A 25,892-nucleotide genomic window follows, 5' to 3' on the forward strand; every position below is an offset into this window, starting at 1 on the left:
AAACGCCAGTTTTTTACTAATGCATTATTCATCAATTAAAAGTGCTTTTTACACTGAAAGTAATGTTTTTGCGGTTGCCGTTCTTGTCCATTATTTGTTATCCAAAAAAATCCCTTGGTACAATAAAAAACTATTTTAATGCCCTTCTTTGACGTCTGTTACAGGGGGAGGAGCGAGTTGTGACAGGCCTCAGCCCTGCAAGTGCAATGCTGGGGAACCCACAGCCTCAGGCCACACCGATGAATTTCAGTGAAAACACTGACGGTGATGCTGACCCGAAAACTGGGAACACCTGCAACGCCCTGTCAGGTAAATAAGAAGAGAAGAGTATCCCCATACTCTTGTGTCTGCACAAACAAACACTCATCCTCTCCACCTCCATCTGTCCTCTTCTCCTGCAGGTGCATTCTCAGGTGTGTCTAACATCTTTAGTTTCTGGGGGGAGAGTCGAGGGGGTGGTCAATACCAGGAAATTCCCAGCTGCAGCCTGGCCTCCCCACCACCCCTCAACACGCCGATGCACAGCCTGAGCCGCCAGCAACGCAACCAGCTGGACACACGTCTGGACCTGCTGCAGAAGCAGCTCAACAGGTACGAATAGTTACATGTCTAAGTGGGATCCACGGTGTGTGCCTATGTGCACTGGGCTTTCTTTTAGTTTGTTTGTTTTTTGTGATTTGTCTTGGGATCGATCAGTTACTGTTGAAAGACTACAACAGAGGTGCCCGCTAAAACGTGGCAGCCCTGTAAGGAATCTGTCATCCAGGGAGATTGGTTCTTTTACTTACTTACAGCTACTGATGCATACTCTGATGAACACAACACAGTCATGCTTACCTACCCAACCGTTCCTCTCATTTCCTGTTTGTTTGCACTTTCACTTTGCAGCATCAGACCTGTTCAAAGTGCATCATGAGCATCGATGTGTGAAGGGGAAGTGGATCGACCCTTAAATGAATGAATGAAAAGTGTTTGCTCATCAGCCAGAAACCCGTTCTAGCTTCTAGGTTTGCTTCCACATCGTGCAGCTCACTGCACATGTGCATTAGAGTATCTGCCCCTGGCTTCACCAGCCTGATTCTGCGTGATGCTTAGCAGTGTTTCCCATCCAGCCACAATATCAACATGGATATCTAATAATATGGATAATCTTGTGTCATTGATAGAGCTACACATTGACATCACATTGATTAACTAAACCCTGACTTGCAATAATTGTTCTCTCTTTCAAAATATATGACAAAAAAACATTTAAGTAACAGTGTGGACATTAGTCTGTTGATTCTTTGGTGATATTTACTGCTTAACTCACTTTTCTCATAAAGGGAGCTTTTTCTCACTATCACAGTGGATGGAAGGAGTTTTTCTGCCGTCGTACCTTTAGATGGATGAAGCTCTCGTTCAGATCAAAGGCTGTGTGTCTTTGTGATGGGATATAGCTATAAGGCCTGCTGAGCCTCCAGCTGAATGCTCATTTTTAAAGCTTGTTGAGTGAATGCTTTTGCTAGATTGGATGTGAGTCTCGGATAGGACCTAGCGGACATGATGGTAAAATTTAAACTTCTGGTAGTGTGTTTATCTATGTCCACAGTGTCTGTGTGTGTGTGGACAAAGACGTTAGCTTACTAAAAATATAAAGACTTGACTCCTGTGGAGAAAGTTAAAGAATAACCACTGGATAGGAAGAGAAATGCAGTAGAAGATAAACAAAGTGAAAAGAATTGCAATGGAAGAAATATATACTATGTATATGCAAATGTTACTGTTAGCTGCCTCGATTACTTACTTACTTAAAATCCCTTAATGTTGGTACTGCACACCACGAGCACTGTGTTTGTTAAGCATCATTTACTGTACATTTTACAAACCAACTCCCTGGTTAAACTTTACGTTTCTATTTCCAAATCTCTGTGATTAACTTGAAGTGATTATCTTCTGTATAGAAAGTGACATTAATGATGGATGAAATTCAATGCTGGATGCTGAAAAGCACACTTTTCATTTCCATATGCAATATTGAATACATTAATGTTAGATAATGTCTACAGACAATACCGTGTTCATCCTGAATTTCCCTTTGGGGATTAATAAAGTTTATCTTATCTTATATTAAAGGATACGATTAATAGAAACTAACAGTCTGTTGGATGTAGTGAACAGTTCATCATATCTACAGTGTGACATGATTACTATGTGCACTTGCTTCATCATTTGAAACATATTTGATTTGTCTTCTCACTGTCTGTTAAGTCTCCTTTTCTTCCCATTTTCCCTGCAACAAAAAAGCTGCCTGCACAAAAGAACATAGGAAATGCCTCAATTTAAGCCATACCTACAGTCAATCAAGCAGTTGGATCATTTGGAATTGATTCTACAGAGTAACAGAGTTTGGTATTAAGAACAATGTGTGTAAATAAATTGCTCTGTGCCACATGTTGCGTGCAGGTTGGAGAGTCGCATGTCGGCTGACATCGGAGCAATCATGCAGCTGCTGCAGAGACAGATGTCCCTGGTTCCTCCTGCCTACAGCGCCGTCTCATCTCCTCCTCAGGTAGCAACAAACATGTTGTGTAGAATCAGTGTTTGCTGTTGCAGGAGGTCTTTGAGCACCTTATCAACAGGAGAGAGCGTGAGAAGGAGGGAGTTTATTTTATTGGAATATTATTAGTTTCTGACTTTACATAGATTATGAAGATACCTTCTCTTCTCTACAGGCCTCACCCTACCCTGGTCCTGGTCCAGGAGCGGGTCCAGGAGAGAGACTGGTTCAACCTGTTACACCTCTGGAGACAGACACGCTGGCTTCTTTATCACAGGTTAAACACCTGTAGTACTAAAATGATTGCTTTAGCATTAGAACATTTGTAGTTTCTCCTGATTGACTGCTGTCATTGGGCCACAGTAAAAATATGCTGAAACCCACAAAGCATCAGAATAATCCTTGAATCTTGCAAGGTAACACATTAGTTATCCAGATAGCATAAGCAGCTGGAGCATCTAGCAGAGTATCACCTATAGTACATGCAGTACATGAATACAGTACATGGAAGCAAAGCCTATCTATTCAATATTCACTATGTTCTAAACTACTGTATAAAACCTTATGAAATGTTTTTGCATATACATGTAGAAGAATGAAGACACTCAAACGTCTGAATAATGACCTCTGACCACCAGATTTCTTTTGTTGCAGATCTTGGATTCCCAGGACTTCGAGGAGTTCCCAGCAAAGCCTCTTGACTCTGTGCAGAATAAAGACTCTTCTCTGATCAACACCAGCCAGGGCCAGCTTGCCCCTTCTGGACTGGACAACCTGGGGCAGCATCTAGAGCTGGAGCTGGGGACTGGAGCTGGGGTTATTTCTGGGCCTGTGGTAGGTTCAGGTTTAGGGCTGGAGTCAGAGAGCAGGGCTGCAGTGGGCTCAAGCTTAGGAGCAGGGTTAGACTTTGGTTCAGGGGTATGCATCAGGGCTAGATCAGGGACTCTTGCCTTGAATCCTGATACCCAAAGGAGGCTGTCCCTCCAAGAACCACAGACACCCCTGGATTCACGGACACCCGAGAGACACAGCTCCGACCCAGGGGGGAGCTAAGGAAGAGGTGAAGGAGGAGGAGAGTGTGATGGAGGGAGGATACAGAGAGTGATGTTTGATTTTGCAGTTGCTCCTAATGTACCCACCACCAGAACCCTTTATGGCACTTAGCTACTGTATCTTCACCGTCGACCTCACAAGTAAAGACACCGCTCAGAGATCACGAAGCTGGGCCGGCGGGGGTGGGGTGTCTCAGAAAGCCACTCTTTTCTATGCCCCCCACCCCCTCTCCTCATGAAACATCTGGAGCTTTCTGAACTCCACAAGATTACAACCGTTAACCAAAACCACGAGCGGAGCAGAGAGGAGCTCTGCCTCTTAATGAATACAGTCCAGGTCAACCCGGATCAGTCTGGTCTGGACCTCTCAGTCATCCGCTAGGGGTGACCCAGCTTCACACACATGAACGACTGCTAACCTGTAGAAGAATCCCTTTACTGCTGTATCCACTGTTGGATGACTGACCAGAACAAGCAAAGACAGCATCGGATAGAATGACGACGAAACAAGTAGCCATTTACGTCTTGCACTGAAAATCCTATTGATATATTGATTATGCTATTCTTTATGTCCGTGGCGCTTCCGATAAACTTACAGACTGATTGGTAAATAGTAGTGTTAGCTGGCCTAACAGGAAACCTGCTGTCCCCTTTTGTCATTGGTTCCTCCCCCCTGCTCTCCTGCCCCGAGAGGTGGAACTACACTCCCCCCTTTCAAGAGCACACTGGATTAGCTGGTTTGCACCTCAGGGGCGGGAACTGGAGGGTTAAAAGCCATGAATTTTCTCGATGAACATATCAGCCGCCCTGTCATAAACATGTACAGATTTGCTGGTGAGTGAAGAACACATGGCACGCTTAGGTGGTGTCTCACACAGGTAAACTGGCAAACTTACACGTTTACCGCGAGAACAGCGCACCAAAAACAGCTAATTAATACTGAAACAAGCAGGAAATCCCAGCTTACATAGTTCACGAGCGAGGAGTTGTGATTTTCGTTTAGAGAACGTGGAAATGATGACGTCAGCAGTGACACGAGACGGGCCCGCCTCGATTTCTAGCGTGGAATCAAAGCAGGCGCAGAAGGAACAGCTGAGTGAATCTGGTTTTTCATAGTTGAATTTGCTACCTCAGATTTCATTGGTCCTTACTTTTTTCACCTGAGAAAACACCCAGAATGCTTTTACCTTGTACATACGAGTTTGTCATGTGATATACAAGTTTGCCAGTTTACAATGACCAGCCGAATGCGCCATTATTCTATATGTACAGTACAATATGCAAACACTGGCAAGAAGAGTGAGCGTGCTTTAATCTTATTATGTGTGTGTGAGAAGTTCAGGTCCAAAGCTTTTTACGTGTGTTTGTCCGTGTTTGTGTCCTCTAGTCAGCAAAGCATGGCCTAGTATGTTTGCTTCACACACTGTAGAGGATCACTGGACTCTAATGTTTTCATTTTGCCCTAAACTAGTTTTAATGGCTTTTTGTTTTTTACACAGGCAAACAACAGAGTTTCAGCACAAACAAAAACCCTTTACAATGTAGATATACACATATACAAGGTCCAGATAACAGTCTGTGGAAACGCTTTCAACAGTGCTCAGTTCAAATGAAATTGTAACGTACATTGCCAACTCCTTTTGAGGAAGACTTCACAATGAGCATTTGTGGGTTGGTTTTCCACACATACACACGTGATGAGTGTCGCGACTCGTTTGCCAGCCACCAGCTCACCGACGCAGGTTCTGGGGTGTGAAGGTGTTTACCAGCAGACCGTTAACCAAGATTTGGTCTTAGCGAGTTAGACCCTTCACATCAATAAGAAACGCAGCGTGTAAGCTAGAAAACGTGATCCACATGACACCGTGCCAGCGTCCAGGACGACGGCAGTTTACACCTTAAACATCACAGTTAGTTAGAAGCAAGAACGTTTCTAAGTTATCACTGCTCAGGTTCCATTTGGCAAAGTGCAGAAACTGTTTGTTCCGCCTGTTGTATGATATCAAACAAGGGAACGGTGATGTGTAGAACACTGAACGCAAATCACATTTGGTCCAGGCTCCAACATATTATTCCTTCACTTCAGTGGAAGGTGGAGCTTCATCAAAGCAGTGCAACACCTCAGCTGCCACCGTGCACGTGAAGAAGACAGCACCTTAACAGTCAGTAATATGATTTTCTTTGTTTACAAATGTTCCTTTGAGTTCAGCCCTGCTGTGTGTGGTCAGTGAGCAGGATGGATGAGAAGATTATGCTCCTTCAGAATCCAATAATATCAAGAGAATCACAAGAATTACTGTACGCAAAAATGTTCTGAGTTTTCAGAATAGATATCCAGCAGTCGGCAGGTGAACACTGGGAGAGGAGGTCTGCAGCAGTGCTACTGTTAAGATGAGCACAGTCTGGAGTTTACAGGGCGGGCGCATATGTACAGATTGATGACAGGAGCCGGTGCAATGCTTCATTCTTAAAGTGGAGCTGAAATAAGTGAAGATTTCCACAGAATCAATCCAGTTTTTAGCTTTGAGGGCTCCAGATAATAAAAACCTGTGACATCGCCTAATTGTCTTCCCCGTTGCTAAATTACACAGACAGACCGTTTCTGTCCCACACAATGAGGAGTCACCACAGAAGAGTGGAAGCTTGTTAAAGTGCAATAGGTAGGTAAGTAATAAGTAGTTGAGACTCGTAGCAGCTTAAGCACATCTGTTCATTTTTCTCTCTTTGTTTTTTAAACAGTACAGCTGTTTAATAAAGACTCAGGAACGTGTTACTAATGTCACATTTTCCTTTGTTTCAGAAGTCAAAACCAACCAATCAGAAATTTCTAAACGTTCATTTTGGTGGAATTTCCCTTTAATGCAGAATTGCTATGATTGTATTTTGCTGCTTGCTGGTTAAAGCGATTTAATTTATTTGTTGTAGGATTATTCTATGTGTCTGTGGATTGTAGCTACGACGTCTCGGCTTGATGAACAGCAAGTGAAGACTTACTGTGTAAACACAGCTCTCCCCACGTGGCCGTGTCCTTCGTTCCTGAAGTTGACACTTGTGCAACTACTCTCAATATTTATTCACTGTTTATGAGTCTGGATGCTTGATGAAAGGTTGGAATGAAGGATTTGATGAATAAACAGTTTAATTCCCAAATGCAGACAAAGCCACACTTTGCACATATTGTGCACATGGCCCAATTCTCCTGTTATCATGTGTTTGCATGTGCAGCAATCAGACTGCGTTTAACTCGAGTATCGAACCAAAGCAAGAGGATGCTGTAACAAACGATCACTGGTGACATTTGAAATCGACATGTAATTCCCAGTTTGTAAGTAAAACAACATGAATGTTAGCTGAAAACGATGGTTTGACCGAAACTGCAGTTTTAAATGTGGATTTTAGAGCAGCGAGAGATCCAGAGAGTCCAGAGAGTCACTGTAAAACGGTTTGTGCACTGTAAAAAGTATAATTCTAGCTGCTCTCACGTGACTGGTGCCACCTGGAACAAGGTCCCATAACAAAATCCTGTCAAAGACAAAGTGAAGCAGGTGTTATTGAAGTTTTTAACCAGTGAATTTCCATTTTTTCCTTCTTTACAGTGCAGTGCAGAGAGATACGGGCTCTCGTTGCCATCTCGCGTACTGTAGCGAGTCTTTTTGTTAGTGTTCAATAACAGTCACCTAGTGGCCTGAACTGTATCTTAACATCCAGAACTATGACCTCAAAACTAGAATGTGGTTGTTGTCGACTCTTTTACCTTGTATGTGACACCTTAGTGGATTATTCAATGCTATAGAATACATTTATGTAATGCATACTGCATATTATAGGAGTAGAGGGTGCACTTTGAAAAAATAAACAGTGGGGGACGGGGAGGAGGGGGGTGTTCGGGTGTTTTTTCCCCTTTTGAATTTTGGCACACATGTACAGTACAAACAGAGAAACTCAGCACACACACACACACACACAAGACACACACACACACCTCCCTTAATGGCTCTTCCATATTGCTGAGCTCTTTTTCAGCTCTGTTCAACTTTCTATGAGTTCCGACAGACCTGGGTCCTGTATTTGTAGATATTTTGAGCACTTGGGACGGGAGGGGAGGTTTGGTACCGTTTACACAACACTGGATCTGCTCTGTCACTCTTTGCCTGTACATATTTACTTCCACTACTTGTAAAGGAATCAAATTCTTTGGCACTCGTATAGCCAGCACTATGCAGAAACTGAACCATTTCTTTGGCATGCTTTGAAATGCAGAATACTATAGAGGAAAATATACTGAATAAATGAAGTCCGCTCTAATTTCTTATTTAATTAATCACCTTATTGGGGGAAAAAAAGCTGGTGACAATGGATGTGACGATGATGAGGATGGATATTAGAGGTAATGAGGGTGATGAAGCTAAAGACTTAAAATATTGTGCACATTTTTACTTGCATGCTGCACTGAAAATCTAAGAGGGTTTGACGTGTTAAGCAGCCGACTTTTGCTGTATGCTTGCAAACTGTGTGTAGAGTGAAACACTGAATTCTTCCGGGTTACGGGAGAGTCATATTTATATATACATATATCTACATACTACTTCCAGGTCATGGAAGAGAGGGGTACTGAATAGCTGCAACTATAGTGATCCTAGACGATACAATATTATATTGTATATTTGTATCTTTGGTTGCAAACCACTGTAATGGAGAGATGCATGTGTGGCAGTCCTGGACACGATTGTCTCTGAAATGTTGAGAAGTGCTTGATTTACTTTATCTGAGCTGTGTGTCCACTAATGTTTTGGACGTTAAATCATGTGCACCTGATATATTACAACTTACAGACTGAAGACTAACTGTTCTCAACACATCTGAGCGACCACATCTTACTTTTCAGTGTATGGTGTGTTAATATCTGGTAACACATTTGGCTGAGAAGTACTGAGCGGTGTGATGTCCTCAGGAAACTCTCCCAAATGTTTTGAAAATAGCAAAGTGTGCTCTGTGGCAGCCTGGGAAACGTGAGTTAATCATAGATTCATAATGCTGGGCTGTCTGTTGGATTATTCATATCAATGTTGAAGAAAGGAAGATGGGAAAATGGTGACGCTCCAGGTTCTGATTATGTGATCGCATTATCAGTGGTTGAACTTTATAACATTTCAAAATATTTCTTTCAATAAACCTCTTTGAAAGCAACATCATCATGTTTGGACTGATTCTTGTGAGTCTTGAAGGAATTGTTGTAGAAGATCTGACTTGATCAACCTCCTGGACTCAACCCCCATACTCACTATGAACCATATTATAAGCACAACTAGAGCTACTTCAACCTGGGGAGCCTCAGACTACATTTACTTTTACTGTGTGACTGTTAATCTGTGTATAAATGAATAGTAACATAAGACAAGATGAAGAAGTCCCCAGTAGCTGTGACATAAACTCCTTGTAAGACAAACGTATATTTTTGCAGTTTCCAAGCATTAGTTATGAAGGATCCATGTGCACCAAACGTTACCCAACTAACTGTATGACTTCGTGCGTAAAAAGCGCAAAACCCAGGGGGGGTTCGTTACGCAAGCCCACAGTGCCACATCACACACAGATGGTGCAGCAGAGGAACTGAGGTTGGCCGCTGGTGTCGCCAGGTGTCACTAGAAACTTACATTCGGCCTGTGTGGCGTCTAAAGTTGTGATCGGTGGGAGAAACAGAGGAATCAGTTCAACACGTCCCTGTGAACACGCAGTGTGGACATGTACAGACTGAGCAGAGCAGCACCTGCATTCATGCATGACTCCTTTAAGTTAACGAACTGTGGGGGTTTGTTCAATACTTGTTATGTTATGTTATGTTATGTTATGTTATGTTAAGTGATCGATTGATCCCTGGTCTGTCTCCATGTACGTGAACGTGATCTGAGGTCATTGTGACTAAACTCTTTTTAATAGTAGAAGAATTCCTCTCATCCCAGTGTCATGTCCATCTGGGCGGTCTCCATCCACTCCGCTCCTCTCAGGGCGTCTTCCTGGGCCGTGTCCGTCTCCAGAGCTCAGTCTCCCGCAGCCATTGGACCGACTCGGCTCCGTAAAAGGAGTCAAACTGCTCCATTGTGTGGACGCGGTGTCAGTCAAAGGTCCACACAGCGAGGGCGGAGGGCCTGCCGAAGGTGGGACAGCTGCGGTTGGACAATCCTCTTGTCATTCAGAGCTTAGCTGGGCTGTAATTGGTTCTAATAACAGCCAGTCGGTGTCCTCGAAGCGTGATTGGAGTAGAGCCTCCGCGGGGAGGAGCACGTTAGCGTGCAGCCCGCGGAGCTCCAGTGTTGGGTGGGCGGACCGCAGCAGTGACAGCGACGCTCGGAGAGTCCCGACAAACTGTGAAACGCGGACAACTAACGGTGAGTGAGATGCGAAGTTCACACGCCGCGTTTCAGCCGCTGTGCGACGAGGCCGAGCTGTTCGCAGCGAGCGTGCGGCCGGCTCGAGCCCGCGTAGCAGTGAAACGACGGTGATTTTGGATGAGTAATCTCGCGGCGCGCGCTCATCACAGCGACGGTGTGGTGCTGTAGGACAGTGCTGCCTTCAGGTGCTCCTCGGAAACTTTCACTCTCTCGCAGTGGGAGGGGTGCGCAGACGTAACGTGCTCGGCCTCTGTGTGTTAACTGGGAGTCACAGACCTTTGTTTCTCCTCCAGGACTAGCCACTTTCCCCCCCCCCCCCCCGCGTCCTGCAAAGGTGGGTGTTTGTCGCAGGCTGAATATGGTGCTCGCTGTTTGTCCGACAGCGCTTGAGGCGGCATGGGTGCGCACAGTGAAGTTGCACTGTCACACACGGGCGGCAAGTTGCACAAGCTAGCTGGGGTTTTCACTGTTGTCATATACACACACACACACTGTTCACCAAAACGTCACAGTTGCTTGGCTGAGTAGTGGTGCGATACTGTGTTTGTCGTGGCAGTTTGATTACAGGTCAGATCTGGAGGAGCACTGTTATATTTCCTTACCATCTGCAGCGCTGCTGATTTAGCTCAACATCAACGGAAGCATCGAGTCGAGGTTTGTTGCATTTAAGTGCAACTGTGAAACTGCTTCACACGAACAGGGTCAGTGATGCTGTCATACGCGTTACAAGCCTCTGTCCCTGTGGACATTGATTTTTCGGCCTGCAATCAGATGCTTTGGAGAGTTCATCTGGATCCTCCCAGAATGGGAAGATCACAAGATTGACATCACAGTTGCTGTGGTAGACACATGGACACAGAAAGCATGACTGGGCCTTTGCAGTGAAAGTGACGCGAGCCAACATCCACAAGTGTTGTTCTGTGCAGAAATGTGTATCTAAAGCTAATACGAGGCCTCAGCAGTGTGACTTGGTGGATATGGTCTTGTCTTGTTAGTAAGAAAACCCACTGCTGAGCTGCAGTGGAAGGATGAGGGCGTGTTGTACCATCTCATGGGATACATCTGTACGTCAACAAGCCGTGAGTCAACACTCATTGATGGCGGCGTTCAACACATTTATTCAGTTTTCACGTCGGCTGTGCTCAGAGTGATTCATATGGACACGGTTACGTCAGAGCATCACGATACGTTTGAGCTGAATGTTATATAAGATTCACGTCTCCCGCCACACTCTGTTATCTAACAACGAACGGTCTCCATCAGAACTGACACCTGCACCAGAGCATCATGGTACATCGCGCCACAGACATTGACAACATAAAGAGGAGTCCCAGCAGAGAGGATTGTCCCACTCCCTCCCTCCCATCCTGTGTCCCTCCCTTCTATCTAGATTACTCTCCAATCCTCCACAGCCAGATTACTGAGTGGGGAGAGGTGGGACTGATCTAAGGCCCTGAATTCATTATGGACCTGATCCAGTCACATCTCTCAAATGTCTCATTGCTCGTTGCCTCTCTGTAAGCCCACCAAAGTGATCAGGTATTAGGCCACAGGGTTGACAGTTATCAAACAGGTCACATGTTTGACTGCTGCCATACTGACTTGTCCCTGAGCTGCTGAATTTAACAGCTACAGCATCTCTGTGTGATGTCAAAGTTTCTCCAGCGAGTGATGAAACACACGCTTTGCTGCTCAGGGATTCAATCCCACCTGAAAATGCTGTTAGCTCCTTACTGGGTGTGTACAGAAACATTTCTGGTCAAAGTGAAAAGGCCTTTCCACCAGAGACTCTTATTTTGAAGGCTTCGAGAAACAACCTTGAAAAGCATTTACTGCAGCATTTCATAAAAAAATAACCGCAGCAGGTCTGGTGCTGCTAAGAACTGCTATTTCCACAGATGAAGAAGAACATCTGTTTAATTCCTTCACTGTTATAAATATACATCAGCCCAATTATTCACTTTCTCCTACAGTACAGCTGTCTAAGTCTATTCAACTCTGGCTTAAGTTTAATGCTCGGTAGCCTCTTGCCTTGGCGCTCTCAGTAGTTTTATGGATGTGGACACTTGTAGACAGTTGTGTTCTGCACTGCAAAGGTAAAATAACTCAACAATGGCCCGCTTTGCTTTGTGCTGTGTCAGTCCATTTAGTATCCCACTGTGTAAGTGGCAACTAAAGCCACAAAGTCAACTAAAACTGATTTTCTGTGACATTTACTAAAGCTCAACATGGATTTTGAGAAGCTGTGCTACTCCTTTCAAAACAAAGCATGTCAGCATGTTTGCCAAAATTGATTGTTGAAATTAACCTTGAAATTAAACTCTGTTGGTGGAATTGTAGAGTGGACGAGGCGAGTGGTCGTCTAGTTTCCCATACAAAACAAAAGCTGGTCAGGGACTAATAGTAAAAGATAAATCAGCACACAGACGAAGGAGTCATCAAGTTATTTCATACCTGCAGACTCACTGGACTAGTCACAGCGTCACTCCTCTGTATCAGTCTTTTAACATTTGAAGGATGGATGTAGAGCAGATGTTTATTTATTGTATTCTGCTTTTATATCCTTTGTCTTTGAAAGGAATGATTAGTTTTTCCTTTTTCTGGATGTGCTCCTCTTTAAATAAAAAAGCCGACCATAGCCCAGAGCATACCCGCTCTACCTTGTCTCTCTTTCAGGAAGTTCTGGGCAGGGAAATAGAAATAATTTTGTGCAGTCAACAGTTTTTGAATAAGCATTTTTTCTTTGTCTGTGATACACATACACATGAGTAAGTGTGACATACATTATAGAAACTGAATGCATATTGTGACAATTATCAACTCAGGAATAAATGGCCATGAAGGAAGGGTGTCTCAAGGAGGAAATCATGTAAGGAAAGGGTAAGTCAGGAAACCATGACTATAGTAGGAGGAGGAGAAGAAAGGAAGGGAGGGAGGAAGTAATTAAGCAAACCAACAGGTTCCTAGAGTTACTCAGCTGGAGAGATCCTGAATTCCTCCTGGACTGTGAAAAGTCAGTTCACTGGATCTGAGGGCCATTTAACGTCTTTGCGCTGCAGCTAGACTCGTACAACAAACTGGTTTCACGATGGATAATCTGCTGTGGTTTCCTTCTCTCCTACACCGTATCAGGACACCACACACAGATCACCTTCAAACGTGTGTTTTTTGAAAACGTGTGAGACAGTGCTTTGCAGCTGTTTGACCTCGTGTGTCAGGGGGGACTCGGGTTCAAAGCAGAGGTGCTGGTAAGTTGATCTGGGCTCCACAGTTGGGGTCGGCCTCACTGTAGCAGGATACACCATCCCTGACTCTGTCTAGGAATCTGGAAGCAGAGGAAACATGTCGTCCATGTGCTCCTGTGCTGCAACACAATGTTGTTACTCAGGGCAGTTGAATGTGGGACAAGGACCATATTATTTGTCCTACATGATCATTCTTCTAAGCCACTCAGACTTATTGCATTGTAATTTACTTTCTTTTTTTTCACGGGGCAGGCTGCATTCACCAGGGGCCTTATTAGGAGGAAATGAACATTTAAGAAGTGAAAAACAAGTCCCCTGTCACCATCTGGCCCATTACTGTCCAAACTTAACATGCATGCTTTTTTTTATCATAAAGTTATAAAAACTGTAATCGTACCTTTGTCCTTGTGGTAACATGTCAGTGATTTTACTGTGAAATGAGACACATAAGATCCAGATTCTGAGACAAGGTGATGTTCGGATGTTTCCCCGATAAAGGAACAATGAGACAATCAATTCTTGAAATAGTTGCCTCTGAGCCCTGTTGGTGAGGTGGTTTAGTAGTAGTTTCTTAATGTGCATGTAGCCTGTTAACTGTACAGGACTGGCTGACTGTCATGTGATTAGTGATTCCATCTGCTCAATCGACTAAGTATAAACAGTTCCGATCACTAGTAATTAATTCTCAACAACACAATGGTTAAAAGCTCCATTAGTGCCTCTAAAGCTTTCTGGCAGTATTGACTTTTGATTTCCTGAACAGGATGGACTTTGCTTAATTTATTTTGCATTGAAGCATCAGTATAAGCTCAGGGAACCTCCTGTTTTTTTTAGCAAATATTTAGGTCGTAGCTACAGTAGTTGTTCAGAAGGGCCTCGTCAGATTGGAGGTTGTGTTTGTTCCATCGAGTATTTATTGTCTTTTAATGTCGTATGGCCTTGTGATTTAGTGTGATATAAGAGAAGAATCTCTAAGGAGGAAAAGAGGAAGGAGATCGAAAATCTACACTTTGACTCAGGTTCTAATGAATATTTTATCTCTGATTATTGATTTTGCAAGCTATTAGATGTGGACCGACATCTATAAAACAATTAAGACATGCAGCTAATGACTTATATGATCTAATTGTACAATGTACTTCATCCCATTTCCCAGAACCCAGCGCGACTTTTTCAAGTTCTTTGTTCTTGTTCTGAGGTGCTTCAATTGCATGAAGCTAGTCACTTTATCAGTCTATATCCAGGCTGATCTGTCTGTGAAATCCTAACATCACTCATGAAGTCATCACAACGTGTTGTTGTTTTTCTTCATCATCCTACTTTACTGTATAAATGCAGGTATGACCGGGCCTCAACACAATAATAACCAACAGAATTTGAGCATCAAATAACCTGACAGCAAGTCTGAATTCATGATAAAACACACGGGACAGAGATGAGCAACATGTTGAAGCAACATTCATCTTCAGAAATGCAGTGTTGCATGATCAGGTGAAATAGATTTAATTTAACCAGAGAGTGAACCTGTGCCTGACAGAGTACACGTACAAAACACACACACAAACGGGAACACATTCTTTTCAATTAAGTCAAGTTAGTAGTTGTTTAAAGTGACGGGGCGATCCATCGCATCCTCCTCTGATTTATCATGTGGTTTTTCTGAAGCACCGTAGGCAGCCAAACACACACAGATGTTCATGTTCATTTCATGTGTGGCGGTGCTGGAGGGGTGGAGTCTGAGATTGCGTGACAGTGGCGGATTGAATGAATGAAATGATGCAGGGATAGAGAGCGGGGAGCGAAAATGGGATGGTACAGAGTGAAGCGGTCACTGTAATCCCCCCTCACAACAGTAGCAGCTGGAACAGTGTGTCAGCAAACAGGCTTTACTACTGCCGGTCAGCGCCGCCGAGAATTATACAGCAGGCTGTGGAGATGGGTGGATTTGTAGATGGATACATGTGGTTAAGAGGCGTGATTTATACATAAGAAGGCAGGAAGCCTGAGAAAGTTGTTTGAAATAGTCAGTGAAATATACAAACTACATGTTCACTATGAAGTTGTTTTCCTGTACGTTTTATTCACTGCACATTTGTAAGTTCAGTACTTAAATCTGTTCTTGTTATTCACTGTTAAAATGGCCTTAAATATAACTGCAATTTAACTGCTTTGTGAGGTCACAATGAGGTGTGATTCTAGCTTGCTCGATGCTAAATTCAATAATTCAGAGTAACTTAATCCAAAGAAAAGGACAGACAGCCAGCAGGAAGTCATTTGACAGAAAAGGTTTGAATATATGTGAAATATGAAGCACAGAAAAGCTGCACACAGGAGGTACAGTATGTAGCACATATCAGCAGGTCTATGGCAACAAATAAATATTTCTAATAATTTATAGACAGAAACAATCAGCTGGACAGTCCAGTCACCTTTTCAGAGCCAAATTAAACCTTTCAAGCTCAAGCCTCAGGACTCTCTACTCTCTACTCTGTGTTTGCCCACATTCAGAGCAGAATAATCATTAGTGCTTGTCGGTGCCAGCTGCTAGGTTGAGGTTACGTGTGTGAGCAAGTCAGCATATTTTCCAATGTTGTAAATATTCAGAGAAGAGAAGAAAAATGTGTGCTGCTTCCTCGATGCTTCTTCTGGAGTTCTCAGGGCTATTTTTGCTCCTTTAACCATTTTTGTCCTGCATCATACAGACTGCAGTATATGACTGTCAGCTCAGCACTAAACTGCACCTTGTCAAATATAAATCCATGAGCAGAGGACACAGATCTGACCTCTGCTGTAGAACTAAGAACACATTAACCCTGTTTTATTGTGCTGGGTGTCAAATGTTTAGAAGTAGGATTATTTATGTGAGTTCCCGTATTATATTATAGAGTAGGACAGTAATCAATGTTGATTTACTGTTCACTGTCCTTTTAATATCATTATGTATTCAGATTAGCTTCATATAGTATTTAGTAATATCTGAATATGAAGAGGAATGGAGATGTGGCTGGGAAACAGTAAACAGACATCAGGAATGTGAAGCATTCACAGTTCACGTTCAGGTTCAGGAGCAACAGGCCAGTGAATTACTTTTGTTGTGATTTGTATTGGGCCAGCGGACCGAGCAGCAGTGTATACACACATGCTACTGAATACCTTCTGACATGTCCTGGTCCTGGGTGAGTGTGTGTCCACTACCTGCATGTGACAGGGTTTGTTTTGGGATTAGAGTTGACCCTTCTGTCCGTCTGAGTGCTGAATGCTGCTTTGCATTCCATCGCGATGTGTAAAGCCTCGCTCTGCAACAATAGGGCATAGTTCCCAAAAAAATACTGTGTCTATGCTTTGGACTGTGTGTAGGCGAGAACACGAGGACATAAAGGGAAGTCATTCAGTCCCTGGGATTGTGTGTGTGTGTGTGTGTGTGTGTGTGAGAAGAGAAGGAGAGGGGAGGACGTGGACAGTGTGGACATGACTACCTGTTTGTCTCTCTGACTGCTGAATTATACAAACATATCCTGAGAGTAATCAGTAATTCTATTAGGAACACAGCAGTGATACACACACACACACACACACACACACACACACACACACACACACACACACACACACACACACACACACACACACACACACACATGGTCAAACACTAGCTCTTTCACTTAGGCCTCACACAGGCCCTCTGTTCTAGTGTGGATGTGAAAGCAGCAGGACGCACATACGCAGTATAAAAACATCTAGGTATCAGCAAAGATACAACGTAAAAATAACAGAGGGAAGTGTTCTAAACTCACGTTACAGAAACGTTTTAGTGGCTCTTACTTATTGTACTGTGGGTGTTGGACTTCACTTTACACGCAGAGAACTTGGCTCTTCTGATAGGTCATGATGGACAGAGTCTGCTTCCCACATTTCCCACCATATATGTACTTATACTTCTTATGTATTGTCTGTCTCATGTATGTTTTTTTTCATCTGTCACTCATTCTCTACTCCGTCATTCTCATGTGTCCTCACCACACCTCTTTCCTCTCCACCACTCTGCCACCACCTCCTAACACGATTGATCTCTTTCTTCCACCCAAAGATCAATAGATCTATCCTGTGTTCTCGCTTCATTCTCCTCTCCCTTCCTCTTTCTGTCATTTGGTTGTTTGATTTATTACTTTGTCACCAGTAAAAATACAGAGTTCTGTATACTTCTAATACACACACACACACACACACACACACACACACACACACACACAGAGCCACAGATGAACATGCAGTATAATGCGCCCATTAGCTTGCTGCCTCTTGTCACTTCTTATCAGTGTCTTACGTCATCCAAAGTAATGCAGCGTTGTGTTTTCACATCACTGCCTCGCCAAGTCATTGATTTATTTTTTAAAATGATTCATCAGTTAGAGAATTGAGATTTGGTTTTTAACCACAAATTTGAACCGATTCTCATTCTTTGCCACGAAGATTGCGTAAAAATATCTTCATGTCTCAGTTGGTGCCAGTCAAAATTATCAAAAGTAAAAGTAAAAGTAATAAAATAAAAGTACACCCCTCATTTTTATCACTTATGCTAATGTATTACTGCACTATTGTAAACACCTACTCGAGTAAGATAAAAACAGACTTGGAAAATGTTATTTATCACTTAGTATGGTCTTCGTCTGACCAGTGTGTGTCTGTGAATTGGGACTGCAGGCCAGAGCAGTTTATTACTTACTGCTGAGCACCACTGACCAGCCCATGTGGCAACAAATTTATGTTTCTATCCCAGGGTCAACACACGCAGCACTCCGTAGCAGGTGAGGAGCTGGAAAACATGGGTGCAACCTGACCAAGACCTCGGCTAAAAGTGTCATGACTATTAATGGCCTGTTAGTGCAGATGGATGCACCGGGCATGACTTAATACATTTTTCTATCATTACTAAGTGGGAGGCACCTAATGTGGGAACACAGGGCCTCGAAAAAATGTGACAACGCTCATACAGTATAACACACCTTTGTGGCCTGTTCAGTTGTGCTTCAGGCTTCATTGGTTTTCCTCCAATTCTGGCTTCCCAACGTGTGCGTCCTCTCTGCTCTGACCTCTTTTTCATGCAGTATGAATTCTTTATCAGTAAATCAAGCAGCACATTCCCATCTGTATGTGTTCAAGCAAATAGCAAATGTAAGAGCAAAGTTCACAGAGAGAGCATATTTTTATTTGAGTTTTTTATGGCTGTGACTCTTGTCCTTCTCTGTCTACCTGCGTACTTTGCTGTTGTGTCTCAATCAGCCCTGACATTTCCATGTGTCACTAAGCGATAGTCAAATGAACCGGAGCTTGTTGACATTCATGTAAACTTATGATCTTTGGATCAAATAGAAATGGTCAGCAATCGTTTATAGGAACTTATAGCTTCTTTTATGTTTCTTATTCGTTGAGGGCAGGGAGCTCAATGTGAAAAGCAGAGACAGGACCTCAAACTGTGTGTCATCTGCATAATATGTGAGCTTTGTTTTTGACAGGATCCTGCCAGAAAAAAGATATTTGTGTGACTGCATCATTGCAGGTAGTTGAATATGTAGTTCAACAACAGTATTCAATAACAGTTCACCTGGATCACAGTATTGTTCCATGGTCTCATGTTTACATATTTTAGTATACTCTTAACTTCACAAAATTACCTATTCCAGGCCACTGGAAAGTCCTGAATCAGGAGCAGGAATTATCTGAGAGTAGAAATTATTGCCCTGGCACCAAAAGTCCTAGTACCTAGTATTTGTTGTTCTTAAACAGAAAAGTGTCTTATTATCTGAGTTCTGCATCTGAACATGTAGACACACATGCGTACACAGACGCCTTCGAGTGCCTGACTAGAGTAAGTGATGTAGGATCACTGAACTGTACCAGTATGACTCCTGAGACTAATTACAATAAACAGTCTTTGTGAATGTCACACCTACACACCTACCTCCCTGGGGCCACCTGCTCCCTGTATGACATGACAAACCAGAGGTCTGTGTGCTTTGTCTCTGTCTGTGGCTCGTTCTTTACCTCTCTGTCTCTGTCACTTATCTCATCACTCGTAGTCGTCCTAGAAGCTGCAAACAATCATGGTGAACAAACCATCGGCTGCTTACATTACCAACTGTGTTTGAGAGAGAGTCTGGGAAATGTGTTGTTATGGTGTTGGATAGTTTGATATTACCTGATTGTCAGTGTTGGTGGTGAAATGTGCAATGTGACAAGTGTGTTTGTCAATTATCCTATATACAGAAGTGTCCGCGATGCAGAGATCATGTGTAGTTGTGAGTTATTGTGTGTGGGTGTGTGTAGTGGGGTGTGGCAGAGAATGTGCACACTGATACGCTGCTTTACTTTCATGTCAGGAAATGTGCCATAATTAAAGGTGCAGCCTCATTTTATGTGCTGAATTATAGTATCTGTGAATATTTACTGCATATAAATATACTCAGTGGTAGCACAGGGTTTCGTTACAAAGTGAATTCAATTTTTTATGAGGTTACAAAGGTTTTTTTGTTAGTTTGTACTCAAAGAATGACTGACTTTCACTCCTGGTATCACTTTCCTGATCTGAAACATTAGGGTTGAAAACCAGCTTTTTCACAGTGCTTCCTGGTTGCATTGCTTGCCAATAGAAAGCAGTTTCACATTTTCCTTGCAGGTTTTACAGCTCTCTGTAATAGCTGGGAATACTCACTGTGATTTTGCCAAAGGCTTAGGTGTGATCGAACTAGCACAGAAGATGTTTTAAGGAAAATAAAACGTTTAACTTAAAACTGGTGTGATTTGAAAATGCAGAATGACCTTCAGTGTTAAAGAAGCTTTTGACAAATTATTAAAAGTAGTATTAAAATGATTACTCGGGATGTAGAGAAGATTTTTTTTTTTCACCAAGCAATATTTGGTATGTGTGTGGGTGTGGGTGTGTTTTACAATGTATTGACAAAGTGCTGTGATTGTGTGCCTTGGTGAAGTACACTGAATGGCCCGTTAGGAATGTCTGAGATAGCATTTCTCTCAGATTAGTGTGATGGCAGCTGGACACAGGGACAACTCATCCATCGGTGTAGATATGCACACACTTGCACACAGGTAAACATTGCTCATTTTCAGGGATGTGCCATTTTTATTATTTGACATCATTATCCCGACAATCACTACATATCTGTGAGTTTAAATAGTTTGACAGATGTTATTGTAAAGATGTAGCTTCCTCAAACATGTGTTGTCTGTGTTGTCTGAGACTCTTCCACGTACACGAGAAACAGCATTTATTACGCGGTTTGATCTAAAGTCATACACTGTGTTCACTATGTTAATGTTTAATGTGACATTACCTTTGGTTTGAACAACGTATTTAAGTGATCAGACATTGAGAACAGAAGAGGCAACAGAAGAACATGGTCAGTTTTTAGGTGACATCCTGCAACCAGTCGTGTGTTATTATGCTTAACCAGACCTCAGTCTTACTCCAACTCAAACTCCATCCAGTAACCTTTTCCTATTTCAGAGCTGAACATGGTAGCACTTCTGCAGCTGCATCCAACAAAGCTTTAAACATACCCCCTACTGTCTTAATGCAGGGGGCTGAGTTAAATCAGACACTGGCTGAAAGAAGCCTTAAGGAACCTCTAGTTAACTTAGTAATTATGATGGGAGCAAAGGAGGGGTCACGTGACATTGTGGTTTGACGGGTGGACAAATCATAGGACTTTGACCTGAGCTGCTGTTTGTTTCTCTTTTCAAAAAGGCAGTCAGTGTTGATTCTTTCAGCCATGAAGATCATTCTGTAACCATACTGTAAGTGCAAGTTTATGATTATAACCATGACAAAGATCCTCTAACTTCCACAAAGTATTTGTTAAACCTAAATCAGGGTCAGGATCTGCAATCATAACTGTTGTTTCTGTGCCTAAACCTAACCAAACTGCAATATCCTATTGCTATTGTTATTGGTATGACGACAACAACAAGAGGTTCGGTATATTCGACACCACTCATGTGGCTTTTATCAGAGGACAAACAACCGGTATGATTTTTTTTATTTTATTTTTTTCTTCATTGGAAGGACTTGTTATATGATACCTCTGCAAGACAGATTGGAGTTTTTATTTACAAGGTGTGAACAGGTCAGGTGTCAGATAAGCCAGTGTCTATGAGTACAGGTCTTTTACAGGGGCATGAAAAAGTATGTGAACCTTTTAGAATGTCATGGTTTTCTGCATTAATTTGTCATAAAATGTGATCTGATCTGTGATCTGAGTAATGATACCCTTCCTCAGATGTCCATGATGCTTTTTGTTCCTCAACACAGACACTGGTGCTGAGTGTGTGTGTGTGTGTGTGTGTGTGTGTGTGTGTGTGTGTGTGTGTGTACCAGTTAGTGTGTCAGGGTCTGACTTAAAACGAAAAAAAAAAAAAAAAAGAAGCTCTTTACAACTTAAATAACACCATGTTACACTGGGGTTTTGAAACATATAGTATCACACAAGTGGTTGCCAAACTAGTCAAGCAAAGGATGTTAATAGAAGGCCAGCTTGTGGTCAAAAACAAACTAATGGTTTCTGAGTGGTTCCACCCTGTCAGAAAACTTGTAGTGTGACATACCATCTTAACAGCTCTTCCTTTAGATTCTTCAAGATGCAGAGAGGAAAACAAGATTTTAAAAAACAACTAGTCCAGATAAGAGACATGGGGCATTTGTCCCTCTGTTAGTGAGAGACACAAAAATGAGACACATTTATGTGGTTGAGAGAAATAAGGGAAAAATGTGGTGGCTAAAAGTTCCTCGTCAGCTGTCTCTGTATATTAGTGAAAATAAAAACAGAAGTGTCGCTGCAGAAGAAAATGAGGAAATGGCTTTAAATGCACACACACACAAACAAAAACCAAAGTATCATACCATGCACTGGACCCTCTTTCCCAGTAAAGATAGATAAACCGGGCTCTGTAGACTCGCTGAGAGGACACTGATCTTGCTTCATAATGACTAGGAAAATTCAGTTTGTGTTAGCAGATATTGTGATAGTGATTACTTGTTGTGCCAATTATGTCATAGGTTCAGGTTATTATTAGCTGCAGACCTATGCTAGCTTTTGGAGGATTCTAGTGGTCAGTGGAGATTATATGCTGCAATGCTTCTTCACTCTGTGTATTACGTTGGCTCTGTGAAGTGATGAAAAAAAGCAATGAAGCCAGTAGCAACAACCACAGAGCCTGAAACCCATTCAGTCCAGCAGCAGTGCAAGCCAGCTCCCATTCTGTCATTCACACACACACACACAGAGTAACTGAGTAAGCCGAGTGTTAGTTAGAGGAAGTGTCCCACCTCTCTTAGAAAGTGACATCAGAGGTGAGCTTTTCACACAGTGGCTACAAGCCCAGGCTTCTGCAAGTTGATTTTCCAGCCCATTTCAAGGCTGTTCGCTTTGATATATACTACACTCGTACTCTAATATTAATCTATTAATAATACTAATAATCTTTATGAGTAGTTTTTTCAAAAAAAAAAAAAACTGCCTTGTACTTGTCTTTACTCATGTTGCAAAGTATACGACAAGACAACAAGTTCGCTTTCATTTCCATAGGATAAACAAATAAAAAGTTATATCAGAATATCTGATTTCTCTTGAACCAAAAATGGGTTTTATCTCTCTCTTCAGCTGGTTCACCCATACAGTGAACCTTCCTCCCCTGTTTATTTTAAAGCCAAACCTTCTGCTGCATGGATCCCACCCATTGTCCAAAGGGTGACATCATACTTGTCATCAGGCTCCAGTGAGGTCAGCATTTCCCTCAGCGCTCTTGTCCACGTGATCTCTCATAATCATAGGTCCACATGTTGGTAATGTGGGACATTAAACTGTCCTAAAGTTGTTTTACAGCCACATTGTCCTTGGACAGTGAACAGCTCCAAATGGACTTTCCAAACCCTGTAAAGGAGTGGAGTTAGTCCAGCTGGAGGCAAATGTTGACAATTTCTGTTCAAATCTACTTCTAACAGCACAATGGTCTCAGCCATCCAGCAGCACAGTGACGGTGACCACGCAGCCATTAAGGGACGTGAGCTCACACACTGTGCCACTCTCACTTTTCTCCTGCTTTTTTAAACATGTTACACCACTGAAGAGACATTTGTCCTTTTCACATAGCTGAGATAATTATAGTTGCAATGGAGCAGCTAATGCTGCAGTGCCTTGCTCGGCGGCACAGTTTAGAGCGCGCTATAACAGTTGGCGAGTCTCTGGTTTCAAATCAGCAGCTGAAATGCACAGGCATCAAGACATGCCGTGTTTCCTTTTGGATTTTTGAAACTGACTTGAGAAATGGTTGGGTGGTAATGATTTTTGTAAACACCATGGGTCCTTCTTGGATTCAGACAGGATCCACCATGGTCAAATGTCCAGAACAGGCTCTGACGCTCATCAGCTATGTGCTTTTGTTGTCTAATAAAGGAACAGGAGGAAGAGAACATGCAGATTGATTGTTGGGATTAGGTTTAATGTGTTATGCCACCCATCACTCTGACAACCGGTGAAAGAGCCGCACTGATATATCTTGGAAACCCCCTACATACACAGCCCCTATTTTTCTCTCTCTGTTTCACTTCCCTAAACTGTCGATTTGAATGTCGTCTGATTCACTCCATCTTTGGTAAAAGATTTCAAAGGGGCACAAATCAGTCACCATCCAGAGCTTGGAGAAGGCTGCTCGCCAAATGTCTGCATCTTCAAACCATTATTATAACTCTTATATATCTTTATATCAGTAAGTAAGTTTGGGTTGCAGCAAGCCGACAACTCCGTTAAAATGCAGAGTGCAGAGTGGATTGAAAGCCTCAGGTCAAATTCTCCAAGCTGGCAGCTTGGAAGATGTGGAGTTTTGGGGGTGGTGAATAGTCTTGTCAGAATCTCCTATTAAATGTTTTAGCACTCAGCATCTTAGTTTTAAGAGCTCTGAATTAAGACTTGGGGCAGTGAAACACTTTTTGTCTTGTAAGTCTATCAACAGACTGCTTAAACGTAGTACAGAGGTGTCAGCTGAATCTTTGAATGAGGGGTAGTCAGGCGTAGAACTGATGAGCTCCTGCACTATTGGTTTCAATTCAGCAGGACACAGGATAGAGTTGTGATCATGCTTTGTACACTCATGGTGCATGAAATGGAATCTAAGCAGCAACTACAGAAGAAATGATATAGTTTGGATAGGTTCAGCAAACTGTTCCCAGTATTTTCAGGCCTTGTGATCTGTCAGGTTACTTGAGTTCTTTCTGCTGAATTATCATCCCCAAGTGCATTTGTCGTGGTGTTTTATTGTTTACATACAATAGTGGTGTGTTAAAGCAGATTAAAAAGAGGCTTAACCTTCACCTCTGCTGTTTTGGGAGCCACAGGAGGGCACACACCCACTGCAAGCACACACACACAAACAAATGCACATGACTAATCCACACACCAACTCGAGCATTTGTTAACAGACAGCACAATAGAAATGGCCTTTTCCATGGATTTCCTTCCTTTGTTGAATCCAGATTATTTCCGAGTGGACACACCGACGTTGAGAGCAGGAGGTGGAAAACAGGAGCTCAGCTCAAACTAAAGCACCTCGCTAGGGTAAAAAAAAACACCTCCCACCCCAAATCCACCCCTCTGCAGAACCAGACTAATGAAAAGGCTCTGCTGCTGTGGTCTAGTGGGGACCCGAAGGCGCTGGAAACAAACAAACCAAACTTTTTTCTTTTTATTTTGAGCTTTTCGTGTCTGTGATTGGTGTCATCAAATGAGCTGGGGGCCTGGGTGGCACAGATCACCTGTCTAACTCTGCAGCTAGCACTGATGACATACTATATACTAAACACACACAGATTATGTGGGGTTAATTATGGAAACTGGGGCAGAGTCTCTGACCAGTATGGCTTTGTGGTCGGGGCACTAGGCAGTAGTCTTGCTGTGACACACCCAGGCCTCTGCACTGGGGGCTCACCCACTGCTGCACATACACTGGCAGTCAGCTGTGTAATGAGTATGCCTGCTGTACGTAAGGTTTATTTCTATTCCTTTCTCAGTAATTACCTATTGTTCAATATACAAATACAGCTCACAAAACCTTTGTGTATTTGATTTGCTGATTCATTGACTAACTTAATATCTAACTGACTGATGAATAGAGGTCCATGTGACAGGTTTATTGACTGACTGATTGTCCCATTGACTTACTGATCGAATAACCAATACATTTGATGACACTGTTCTGCAGAGGAAACACACCGACCCTCCACTTTTTATGCACCTGAATGCATTTTAAGCTTTGGTTTAATATACAGGCTAAAACATCACACACATACTGTCATTTCATTGGCAATATTGGACCTTCCAGTGGAAACAGCATCACTCCCAGAGCTCACTATATGCTGGATTTACAGCTGGTGAAGACCGTGTGCTGGCTGAGCTAACAGCCTATATTGTTTGACAGTTCACATGAATTAAAGATTCAGGACACTTTAATTATATATGGATATGTATGGATTTAGACAAAATGGGCTTTTCCCATTAGTCTTTTCTACCATCCAAAGGATCTGTGAAGAATTCACCAGTTTATCTTCCTCCAATGTAAAAAAACTCTTAAATACTGTAAACAGTTCAGTACTATAGTGTGG

General features: G+C 42.7%; 2 protein-coding genes across 3 annotated transcripts in view; both read left to right on the forward strand.

Annotated features, from left to right (window-relative positions):
• The window catches only part of kcnh2b (potassium voltage-gated channel, subfamily H (eag-related), member 2b), a 179,576-nt gene extending 170,807 nt beyond the window's left edge, over positions 1 to 8,769 (forward strand). For both annotated transcript variants that reach the window (XM_026362964.1, XM_026362965.1), the window contains 5 exons: positions 165 to 309; positions 402 to 591; positions 2,446 to 2,551; positions 2,715 to 2,816; positions 3,194 to 8,769. In XM_026362964.1, coding sequence (XP_026218749.1) covers positions 165 to 309; positions 402 to 591; positions 2,446 to 2,551; positions 2,715 to 2,816; positions 3,194 to 3,592 — 942 coding nt within the window. In that variant the 3' untranslated portion in view covers positions 3,593 to 8,769. The remainder of the gene's footprint in view (positions 1 to 164; positions 310 to 401; positions 592 to 2,445; positions 2,552 to 2,714; positions 2,817 to 3,193) is intronic.
• A 1,095-nt stretch (positions 8,770 to 9,864) lies between these two features.
• The window catches only part of LOC113164651, a 66,928-nt gene continuing 50,900 nt past the window's right edge, over positions 9,865 to 25,892 (forward strand). The window contains exon 1 of the mRNA XM_026364038.1: positions 9,865 to 9,977. The gene's annotated coding sequence lies outside the window, so the exon portion shown is untranslated. The remainder of the gene's footprint in view (positions 9,978 to 25,892) is intronic.

This window comes from Anabas testudineus, chromosome 2, assembly GCF_900324465.2.
Source record: "Anabas testudineus chromosome 2, fAnaTes1.2, whole genome shotgun sequence".
NCBI lineage: Eukaryota > Metazoa > Chordata > Actinopteri > Anabantiformes > Anabantidae > Anabas > Anabas testudineus.